At 46.1% G+C, this 12,419-nt stretch overlaps 1 protein-coding gene across 2 annotated transcripts in view; it reads right to left on the minus strand.

Annotated features, from left to right (window-relative positions):
- Window positions 1-12,419, minus strand: part of COL4A6 (collagen type IV alpha 6 chain) — a 279,711-nt gene that overhangs the window by 64,281 nt on the left and 203,011 nt on the right. For both annotated transcript variants that reach the window (XM_032620898.1, XM_032620899.1), the window contains exon 4: window positions 1,030-1,164. In XM_032620898.1, coding sequence (XP_032476789.1) covers window positions 1,030-1,164 — 135 coding nt within the window. The remainder of the gene's footprint in view (window positions 1-1,029; window positions 1,165-12,419) is intronic.

The following is a 12,419-nucleotide window of genomic DNA, read 5'->3' on the forward strand; positions in this document are numbered from 1 at the left end:
CAATCACTAGCCTCTACCTAAGGTCTCGGACAGTTCTTGTCTTAGACGACGTGGTGTAAGACCTAAAAATAAGGCTCAATATTACATGCTGCCTTGACATCTGGGAAAACTGGGAGGGCCTCAAATGGCCTAAGCAAAAGTTCACTTCTCCACTCTGCTTCTGAAGATAAGGTCTCTTGGGCAAACGACCCTTCTTATTAAAAAGACCAGGTGCAGTTCTCGCTTATTCCTGAGTAGTGGGTTTCCGTCCCCTGCTGGCCCACTGAATTATTCAAACAAGCCAGTCATACTCTCCCTCGAGAATCAAGGGGCACTCACCCTGTTGACATGACAAAAGTCTGCTTCTCACAGCCCCCTGTGGCTCATTCTGTTCCAGAGCGCAAGCCCTGTGTGGCCCTGCATGGGGTGTGATGTCCTCCTCCCCTGTGCTGTGAGTTTATGTGACTAATAAACCTGTTGTTGATCTCTTCTGTCCAGTGTCAGGTGTCATATCTTTGGCCATCCCCAGGACCCTAGAGTAGGAATCCCTCCCTCGCCAATGGGGTGAATAGGAGGTGATTAAAATCGGCAGATAACATAAACTGAACTGCTAACCTCAGTCAGCCAGCCGCCATGACATGACCAATCTTTCTTGCATCTCTTTCCCTATATTTGTGGCCCAGCTGGTTTCCAAGCATCCTGACCCCTTGCATCCCGTTCCCTTCGCTTGGATTCCTTTGCTGCCCTGTTGATTGGCCTCCTGACCCATGCCCAGTTCAAACCCACATGACTTCCCACCACGGTCAGCCCACTTGTCTAGCAAATAGCTTATACATGCACTTTCTGACTTGCTGGCTATGGGAATCTCTCCAAAAATGGGCTGTAGCAGCACAACACCCAGCCTGTCTCTTATTAAAGTATGTAGCCTGGCACCAAGGTATCTGGGATTAGTATCCTTTCCATAAATAAACAGAACTGAGATTTAGAACCTTTTACCTTCACACTCACAGCCCATGAGTCAAAGGAAAAATCAAGCTTTGGTGTTCTTACCTTATCTCCTTTTGGTCCATACGGTCCCAGAGGTCCTGGGGAGCCCCTCTCTCCTTTCAACCCTGATAAACCACTAGGGCCAGGAAATCCTTGAGGACCCACTGGACCTTGAATTCCAATTGGTCCTGGTCGCCCCTAAGATGGACAGAAGGAGTACGATTAGTCAACAGAGGACTTACCATCCCCGCTTCCCATTTTCCCATGCACAAAGAACACTGTCATCACTTCGCTAACTAATTTTGGCTTAGAGACCTATGAAGCATGTCAGAGTTCCAGACACGGCTCAGAACAGGCTATTTTAGGGGCTGCTAAGCTTATTTGGATAGAACATATTTTATAAGCACATTTAATAAGATTCATGTGTGCCAAGATCCTTCAACTTTGTACTTCTTAGGAGATTAGTTATTCAGGCTGGATAATATTGTCCTCTTCCTGTTAATGCTAGGCCATCAGAAGAGTGAAAGAACAGAACTCTGGAGAGCATCGGGACGTTTTCGAACCCATGTCCAAATGGCCAACCGCATGCTTGCAGTGAAGCCCGGAAATGGCTGTGCCCGGAGAACACTGCCTCGGTGGGCCAGAGGGAGGAGAACCCAGAAACCTACGGTTGACCAACCTGTCAGCTTATCTTTGACGGCGGTTCCCAGAACCCCAGCACTGCAACTAGAAACAGACACAGCGAACACACACACATTGTTTATTTGCTCCCTCTCTAGGCCCCTGTGCCCCCGCCATCTGTACAGTGTTGAATGTGTAAAATCCAAGAAGCCTGAGAATATCCATTTAGTATCAATTATGATAGCAAGAGGGAGAAGCCTGAGGATTTTGAATGCCCTGGTGATAAAGTGTCTGTAACAATTAAGTCTGAGAGTTCATGCTGACATTTTCTAGCTGACCGAGATAGAGAATTAACCCCAGTGGGTGCAACAGAGGCCGGCTAGTCTGTTTAGAACAAATCCCAGAAGGGACTGAATTTTCTTGGCAGAAAAATGAAAACCATTAGTAATGTGCATTAACTCTCAGAGAACACAACACCATATCAGGTAGAAAGCCTGTTTTCATAAACACTTCCATCTCTGCCCCTTAGCCCCTTTTACCGACTGTCCGCAATTTCCTACAAACCTGTGCAAAACTCTGAGAAAAGTCCATTAAACATGCCCTTTAATATTCACCTTCAAGATTTACTTTTGAAAGGGCTGAGAAGAGGACAGATGCTTTATGCAGTGGTTAGAGTCACGTACTGGAGACGCAAATGTCAATCAGGCCCACGAAGACCTGGGACTCTTGCAAAGAAGTAAAAGATGCTCTTCCCAAGGAGATGCAATTCTCTGCGGCTGCCACCCACCAATCAAACTTTCCCGACCCGTAACACGCAACCTACAGAGGGTGCTAGGCTGCAGAATGCTTAACAGGCTTATTTCTGAGAATGATGGGGTGGGAGGTTAACTTTTACTTTTTATGCTCTTACCTCCTGTTGGTTGGTCTTCTGTTTACAATGATTCTCTTATTTATTACTCTTATAAATTTTCGCTGTATATACACACACACAACTAAAAAGTAAAAGAACAACACTTAAAAAAATAGTGCTGGGTTGTGGTTGAGGATTAACAAAGAAGTCTAAAATGTGGGCCTAGCTTTCAAGACTAATGTACACAAAACCATTGCAAACAGTTCAAGTCCGGAATGGAGCAGAAGTGCTGCGGGAACACAAAGGCAGGGTTGGCCATGGAGGGTTTGTGGAATGCTTACATTCTGTCCACGGCTCAGGGGAGTCACGGGCCACACTGGAAAGGCTGAGTGGGCCCCAGCTGAAGTAGGCCTGGAAAGCAAGGCAGGGAAGTTGAAGACTTGATGTGGCAGGAAATAGGGAACCCTTAGAGGTTTGGGGACACAGGAGGGATGGGAGGAAGGCAGTGTTTCAGGGCTGAAACTCATCAACAAGTGTTCGGGAGAACCCGTGCGCGCGCGCGCGTGTGTGTATGTGTGTGTGAGAGCATGAGGCCAGGGCAGCCTGCCTGAGGCTGGAACAAGGGAGACAGATAAGAACCAGCTGTTGGGGGAGGAAAGGACTGGTTGGTGGGAGGATGAGAGGCACGATAGTTTTGGCGAGACCATGTTATTACTAGCAAAGGAGATGCAGTCAGGGCACTGAATGCTTGACCCAAATCTGAGCCCTGCCCAAAGCTTTCGCGCATCAAGGGAGGGGAGGGGAGAGCATGATAAACCGTTGAACAGCTACTGAGAGGGCAGACTGTGGCGTGGCCCAATTCCCATCTCGCTCACATCACTAGAGCCCGAGCAGTGCCTGATGTGGGCATAGGGGCTGGCACACTCCAGCCCCGGTCTCTTGCCTTTGTGAGTGCACACTCAGCGAGAATAAGCAAAGAGACATAGGAGTGAGGCAATTCTCTGGCTGGATTTAACAGGAAATCTGATTCCATCCAGAAAAGGCAGGCTTCCACGGCCCGCTCCCTTTCTCTTGGCTGGGAGGGCAGGCTGAATTTACCATAGCCACACAGATGACTCCTCCGTTCCAGTCAGAGAGCTTAAAGTGAGTCTCTGAAAGAGCTCATGGATTCTTTGAATTCGAATTCTTTTTCCAAAGGGGCATTTGAAATGGTACCCCTTGGAGGAAGGTGTACTTCTGGGCTGGTCCCGGCTAGAAACCTCTCAGACAGAAGCAGGGCCTGCGGGATGTCTTAAGGCCTCTGAGGCGCCGTTGGCCCAGAACTTCCTCTTTAGTGTGGTGCCAGGCCCTTCTGGAGCCTGCAGTCCTAGGATACGAGACAAGGAGGCTTCCTATCCACTGAGGTCCTTTCTTTCATACAGTGGCACAGAGCACCATGAACAGACGAAGATGGCAAAGAAAAAAATTGAGAGAGACATTTCTTTCTTGGGCTGTTCTGTCAGCCATCTCTAGCTATGCTTACTCTGTGCCTATAGCTGTATGATCTTTTCCCTCGTCTCCAATGCACAGGCTTTCTGTCACCATGCCCAGTGGACTGCTGACGCTTAATACTAAATCAATGATGAAGTGCTTTTTTTGGTTTGTTCGCTTGTTTTCCTCCAAAGAAGCTATCGGTGGCACTTTTCATAACGGCCAGCAGAGGGCAGTGTGAGAACATAGAGGCTACAGATAAGCAGGTGGGTGGGTGGGCCTCTCCCTCTCCCACTACAGAGAAAAAGAAATCAAACCAGTGTCAGAGAAGTCACGGAATGTTGGAGCAAGAAGGGCCCTTAGAGACCGTTCCATCCAGGCTCTATTTTATACACACGGGGAAAAAAGGAGGCCGAGAGAACGGGAAGGACTTGTTTAGGTCACGTAGCTAGTGAGGAACAGCATGGGACTCAAACTAGACCACCCGTTGCCAGCGTGTGGCTCTCTTCCTGTTTGCCAGTGGCAGATGTCCTGGGGGGTCCTTGAGGCTGCCCCCCCTCACCCCAGGCCCGCCCCTGGGACTGTCCCCATCAGTAGGCTGCAGTAGCCAGATGCTCACACATCATTTCTCTCTTCCTAACTGATCATTTCACAGAACCAATCTGAAACGTCATCACTGTTTGGACTGCTAGCAGAATTTCAATGGGCTTGGACCAATGCCCTGCCCTGATACATGTCATTTATTTTGGCAAATAGACCCAGACAGGGCAGAAGGGACTCCTCCAAGTCTTTCCAACAAGCTCTCCTGCCTCCATCTGCTCAGTATTTTAAATATGCACATCAGGGTCTAATTCTCAAGAGAGTGAGCTGGGACTTGAGCCTAAGGCCCAGGCTGGCTGCCTCCTGCTGACCACAGTGGGTTGGGATCAGCGTGTAGTGGTTCTTTTTTAGATAATGCTTGGGACAACGCTGGCTTTTTTAAAATATATATACATTTATTTATTTTGGCTGTGTTGGGTCCTCGTTGCTGTGCGCGGGCTTTCTCTAGTTGCGGCAAGCGGGAGCTAATCTTCGTTGAGGTACACGGGCTTCTCACCGCGGTGGCTTCTCTTGTTGTGGGGCACGGGCTCTAGGTGCGCGGGCTTCAGTAGTTGCCGCACGCGGGCTCAGTAGTTGTGGCTCGCGGGCTCAGTAGTTGTGGCTCGCGGGCTCTAGAGCACAGGCTCAGTAGTTGTGGTGCACGGGCTTAGTTGCTCCGCAGCATGTGGGATCTTCCTGGACCAGGGCTCGAACCTGTGTCCCCTGCACTGGCAGGCGGATTCTTAACCACTGCATCACCAGGGAAGTCCCCAGTGTGTAGTTTAATTTCACCTTCGATCAGACCACACCCGAGCCCCAGCCCCAGATTACTGGGTTAGCTGACCCAGAAATGGGCCTGCATATAAAGTAGTACACATATGCAGAAATAGCATCTAAGAACCTTAACAGCACATGCCTCCAACCAAGTAGAGCTATGAAACTAAGAGGGGAATGACTTTTCATTACGAAGCCCATTTCTGCCTTTTTATCCCTCCCTCAAGGTTCCAGTGTCCTTCTCCCATAAAATTAAAATTTGTTCTTAAGGAAGAATCTGAAATTCATTCCCACTGAGGCATAAATGACTGACAACAACTTAGAGCTTTACTTCTCCCCAGGGGATTTGTATTTTAATGGAGAGCAAAGTGTTAAGCTAGGGGATGCAAATGATATTTATGAAGCACAGAAGGGAAAAGCGGTGTGCACAGGCTTTCTTAAGGACCTGGCTATACTGCAGGATGTGGTGGAGTGCTGTTAGGTGGTATCATGGTGCAGGCTCTAGAGTAGGACAGACCTGGAGTCAGATCTTAGTGCCATTTAATAGCTATGTGACCTTGGGCAAGTGACTTAACTACTCTGAGTTTCTAAGGGCTCCAAGAAATAATAGCTCTAGTGTAGGGTTATCGGGAGCATTTGAGTCAGTGAATGTAACACACCTGGTAGATAGCATGAATGTATCTGTTTCCTCTCTTCTTTAAGGCACGTTTATGGTAAAATGGAGAAGTTATAATTGGGTACTTAATGCTCCTTCTCTTAAGTATAAGTGGGCAATGCACAGACAACATTGTGAAACTCTCTTTGGGGCAGAGATGTGTGCCCAGGAATGAATGGGCACTCCACATCTGGGAGGGCATTTCCCCTCTTAGCACTGATGTCCTGGATCTCTTGGGCACTCAGCTCTTCAGGGTCTGCTCAATCTCCTCAAAGGGACCTCATCTACAAGCTAATGACTCCCCAGTCTGAACCTCCAGACCAGATTCCTCTTCTCAATGTGTCAGATCCTTATAGCCAATGGCTTACCAGACCTCTTCACCTGGATATTCCAACTCAAACTCAACAAGACTAAAGCTGAACCAATCATCTTTTCCCCAGCCTCATTCCCCAAACCAGATCCTTCCTCCTGAGTTAATGGAACTAACTCTGTAAATAGCAGTCCATCTACAAAGCTGATAAAGCCAAAAACCCAAGGGTCCTCCATGACCTCTCTCTTTCCCTCATCTTCTACATCCAATTCACCAGCAAGGACTGTCAATTCCACCTTGAAAATATAACTGAAACCTGTCCGTTTTTCTCTGCCTCCATGGTCTTAGTTTAGGACTTCCTTGTCTCTCCCCTAGAGTGTTGCCACAGCCTCCCAATTGGTCTGCCAGTCTCCGGTCTAGCTTTAGTCTCTCCCAGCATCCTGCCTCAGGGCCTTTGTACATGCCTTTGTTCTCCTGGCTAGCTCCTATTTATCATTCAGGCTCCAACCAAGATATCAGCTCTTCCAGGGAAACTTTCATGATTACCCCCCTCCACAGAATGGGCTAGATTGTCTATTTGTGTCCATACCCCCCCACAAGAGATTGAACTCCTTTAAGACAGGGCCTGTGTCTTACTTCCCACTGAATCACTTGTGCTAACTACAGTGCCTCATACACAGTGGGTGCTCAGTAAATGTTTGCTGAATGGAGAAATGAATGAATGAATACACACACCAAGAAGCCAGAGGGCCAGGTGTATCAATATCTTCTCTGGAAGTCTGGATGGCTGCACTAGAGTACGAGCAAGAAACATCTGATCACGGAACAACAGAAAAGAGAGCTGCCCCAGACTTAGGCAATCATCCAGTTCAGGATGGAGAAGTTGAAGCCCAGAAAGGGAAAGGGACTAACTCAAGTTCATACAGTATCACCTCTGGACACATCACAAGTGGAAGGGAGTGGATGGGGCAGCAAGACCAGAGACAGGGAACCCAGTGAGGAGGTTGTGATCTCTGGGAGAGAAATAATGGTGACCTGAACTAGGTTCATGGCAGTGAAGACAGGGACAAGATGGGTTTAAGAGATATTTCAGAGGCTAAAAATGATAGGACTTGATGCTAGATTGGAATTGGTGGGTAAGACAGGGAGGTGTGAAGGAGGACTCCCGAGTCTCTTGATTGGGCGACCGAGTGGATCTCTTCACTGACATGAGGAAGCTTAGGGGAGGAAGTTTTGGGTGGAAGATGAGAGTCCACCTCTGGAGAGGTGGGGATTAAGATACCTTCGGACCATCTTGGGAGATGTTCAACACCTGTTTCTGTCACTAGACTGGAAAGTCTGAGAGGGTAGGGAGCTCAACTGACTTTGTTTGCCCTGGTATCTCTGAGAGGTGCAGTGTCTGGTGTGCAGTAGACCCTCAAAACATAGTTGTGTGGAAGAAGCACAATTGTGGAATGAATGAAAATACAGAATTAAATATGCACATGGGAATCCTTGAGAAGGCCACTTCCAAGTCTCATTAGGGGCAAAATGAGATTAAAAGACTTTGCTGCCATCCCGAAACATCCCTTGTGGCCTTTGGGAAAAGGGGAGCAGAAATTCCTGACCTCCAGCCTAGGGACCAGGTGGCTTGAATTCTACAATTTGTCCCTACTTTTCAGCTGGGGTTCCCATCTCAGCTACGAGGCCAGGGCGGAGTGGGTGTAAGAACTTAACAGATTCTGGCCTAAGTAGCTGGGATCTCTCCCTAGCCATGAAATATGTGGTAAGCAGGAAACTAACAACGATACCCCCCAAGGGCAGATTACTTAAGCAACTTCAGAACACTATTCCTTTCACCATTCTTTTGGAGCATCACAATACACCTGTGAAGTAGGTGGAGGGCACCAAGCTACAAAGTGGTTAGTCAATGAGGCTTGCTACTTTCACACAGCTGGTCAGTGGCAGAGTGAGTATCAGGGCCTCCGCATCAACTCTGTGCTCCTTCTATTGCGACAAACGGAAACAGCCATCCGTACAGCCCTACAATCCACTCTCCTGGTAACAGCACTAATGGTCTAGCGCTGTCTGCAGAAGTAAATAACGGAGAAAGGACACCGGCAGGTGAAGAATAGGTCTAAAGTCGGCAGATAAAGACTCATATTATACAGATACACAGATCCATTTGGTGGCCCAGGAAGCCCTGGTTCAGCTTGATAATGTTAGCATCACCTACAATTCGCCAGCACAGCCAGTGACCCTTCCCATCTTCCAAAAAAAAAATAATAATAATAATAGGTGATTGGTGTCTACCAAAGAAAGAACCCCCAAAATTCTCGGTGTCTGCCATAGCTGAGAAGCAGTATCAGAGTCTCGCCCTCAACACCCAAATGAAAACACATTTATTTTCTAGTTCTTAAGCTATAATCAGTGTTTGAAGCAGCCAGCCCAGGCATGAAGACATGCATCTACATGTTTTGTTTGCAAAGACACACACACCCATCCCATTGGCTGTTGTCAGCATGTTTAAATTTTTGGAAAGACACCTCCCAGAGTGCTAACGTTTAACTCTTGCTAGGCAAGGCTTTGCAGCCCTCCATTCTACCTGTTTATTCACAGTTCTCTTCTAAGACATAATAATAACCTTATTTTCACCAAACACATACTAAGTGCCGTCTCATTTAACCTGTCTCCTTTAATCCTCTAAACAGCCCTGACAGGTGGGTATTAGCTGCATCTTACAGATGAGGAAACTGAAATATAGACAGGGTAAGGAATTTGCTTGAATTCACACAGTAAGCAACTGGTGAAGCCAATTTAGGTGATACCAAGTCCTCTGCTTCTTCTACCAAGCTTATATTGCCTCTCTGCATTGAATAATGCCCTGAAAGTATCAACAGAAGCACAAACCCACTTGAAGAGGGGCAGTGAGAGCTACTCTGGGCAGAAAATATTTTCATTTTCATTGATACTGGAACAATTCATCTCAATTTTCCCAATCTTTTCACTGGAACAGGTACTATTTAATAGAAACTCGCTTAACAGAATTAATTAATTAAGTCACAAAAGGCACTTCAAGGGGTAGCACATCCTAGACCTTAAAAAGATGGAAGATTTCTTCTTGTTCCACAATTAAAGTGGCCTTATTGATTGGTCTGTGGGCAATGGACAGTTTACTAGGTTCTCGTAGACACATTCTGATGTGCTACGAGTCCCTAATGCTAGCATATTCAATTAGGGGTGGAAGGGGGAGTACAGGCACAGTGTACTAATTTGATGATCGTGGTGAGCAGAAATTGGTAATTTTGTCTTTAAACGTGTCGTATTTTCCCTTGCCCTTGGGGAATGCTAATAATTATTCAAATAGGATGAAGCAGAGACGTCTGCTAGATAGAGGCAAATAAGTTGATGAAGAATTTTCAGGTCTCCCTTTTCTCTATAACATGTTCCTAAAACTACATCAGAAACCAGAAAAATCTTTTCTTTTGTGATAATAGTATTATAATTGGGGTGGTCAAGAACCCCAAATCAAATGAAACTGGAAATATGACCAATAGTTGGCCACAAAAATAAAAACAGAACAACCAAACACTTCTGTAACCATTACAAATGGTTGAATGAGTCCCCATAACCCTTCAAATATACACGCAGACTATACAAAGAGCTCCACTGTACTATAAAGTGTGTGCTGAGTTTCCAGACTGCATGAGAAAATAAATACAGCTCTATCTACTTAGGATGAATTTAACCTAAAACTAATACACACGTTGGAAAAATTTGAAATACTTAACTTACCATAATTTTGTTTTCCTTAGAATTTGAAGGGCAACTTGTGTATGATTTGATGGCACAAGTCTCTTAAGAAAGCCTTCTAGTAAACAGAAAATTCGCCTGTTTAAAGCAGAATCATAGGATTAAGTTTCTATTTCCTGCCCTCACTTTCTAACTGTGTGATCTTGAGAAAGCCAATTCATCTCTCGGCCTTAGTTTTCTCATCAGCAAAATGGGGATATTACTTGCCCTACCTATTTCCTGAATTGCTTTGAGCATCAGTTGAGACAATGTACGTGAAAAGGGGCTGAGGGTTCATTCCACGGACTAAGCTTTGCTTCGGGGGAAAAAAAACCCCTAGTAACCAAACTCCCAGTTTTCAAAAACCCCTGTTTGCTGGGCTCACAGGGCAGTAAGCTCTTAAGTAAATACAGGTTCACGAGGAGGAGATTTCAGTAGATAAAAAATTGAATGAAACAAGGGGCAGAGTGTAAAGCTGTGAAAGGTAGGAGCAAATTGACGGTCCAGCACAGGGTTGTCATTATAGTTTAGAAAGGATGTGGACCTACCCTCTTATCCTATTATTGTCGTTTAAAAATATGTGGTTTACAATGTTCATCGCGGCTCTATTTACAATAGCCAGGACACGGAAGCAACCTAAGTGTCCATCGACAGATGAAAGGATAAAGAAGATGTGGTACATATATACAATGGAATATTACTCAGCCATAAAAAGAAACGAAATTGAGTTATTTGTAGTGAGGTGGATGGACCTAGAGTCTGTCATACAGAGTGAAGTAAGTCATAAAGAGAAAAACAAATACCGTATGCTAACAAATATATGTGGAATCTAAAAAAAAAAATGGTCATGAAGAATCTAGGGGCAGGACGGGAATAAAGACTCTGACCTACTAGGGAATGGACTTGAGGATATGGGGAGGGGTAAGGGTAAGCTGGGACAAAGTGAGAGAGTGGCATGGACATATATACACTCCCAAATGTAAAACTGATAGCTAGTGGGAAGCAGCCGCGTAGCACGGGGAGATCAGCTCGGTGCTTTGTGACCACCTAGAGGGGTGGGATAGGGAGGGTGGGAGGGAGGGAGATGCAAGAGGGAAGAGATATGTGGATACATGTATATGTATAGCTGATTCACTTTGTTACAAAGCAGAAACTAACACACCATTGTAAAGCAATTATACTCCAACAAAAATAAATAAAAAAAATATGTGGTTTATTTTAAAACACATGGTTTAATTACAACCTGGAGCCAATCTTTTTCTTTTTTCTAGCAAAACATAGCCATGGTTTTATAAGTAAAAACTCAAAGTGAAACAGGTCTTGCCAGAAATTCACTTTACAGCAATTTTTGCTGTAGTGTACCTACTCCATTAGAAAAGGGATACTTGTGGCATTTTTCTCTGACATAATAAATTACCCATCATTGATATACCACACAACCTTTGGTCCAATATTGAGCTTGTGTGAGCTGATTGCTTCTGGATCAGTGTTGGCTTCCCCAAATCTCTGGTGAGAAGCCCTCAAGTTTTGGGGGTGGAAGGTAACAGGGAGTAACCAATTACTGCTCCTTAAACAGAAGGAGAAAAAGGAGGATAGGATCAAAGAAATCTGCTAGGACCCCATTGCCAAAGAACTCAGGGAGCTCTGAAAGGGGAGGGCAGGGCAGGGGAGGGAGAGGAACAACTTAGTCTCCCTGCTGTTCTCCTGCAGGCCCACACCCCTGCATTCGTTTAGAACCAGAGGAACATTCATTTCCACACCCACGCAGATAAAGAGATAGGCATTCCAACCCCAATACACATGCCCGCAGGCACAGGAGTCTGCTAAAATGGTAGGGCTTGCTGGTACTCTGGCTTAGCCTACCCTACACCTCCCAGCCAGCCATGGATTTGAATTCAAGATGGGATGACTTACAGCGCCCCCTGCTGGCTGTATGCAGTAGTCCCTATGGACAAGTCCAGTCATCCGCACAGACGTGCACAGGCCAAAAAGGAGAGGGGAAGGGGGTCTAGAGGGCGAGAAGCTCCACATTTCTGATATATTTTCCTTTTACGTGGTGGACAATGGGAAGCTGAGATGAAATCAAGCTCTGTGTGCAACAGGAAAGACGGGCTGTGCTGGCGGAGGCTGCTGCAGTATAGGTGACGAGTAGAAGCTCCAGAGCTATTAGTGGCATCAGAAACAAGCTGCAAGCTTGCTTTGGAGAGGCGCTTCAGATTTCAATTGTGTTTGTACATCCACGACTCCACTGAATGTTCAGAATAACCCCATCTCAAAGTACTAGAGAAGTAATTGAGCCCAGAAGTGAATTAACTTGTCCGTTGCCACACAGCTTCTGAGCAGCTGAGCCAGACCTTCTTAGTCCCAGTCTGGTGCTCTTTCTGCTACTCCCTTTATAAAGAGACAGGTCAATTCTGGGTCCA

This window comes from Phocoena sinus, chromosome X (assembly GCF_008692025.1).
Source record: "Phocoena sinus isolate mPhoSin1 chromosome X, mPhoSin1.pri, whole genome shotgun sequence".
Lineage (NCBI taxonomy): Eukaryota > Metazoa > Chordata > Mammalia > Artiodactyla > Phocoenidae > Phocoena > Phocoena sinus.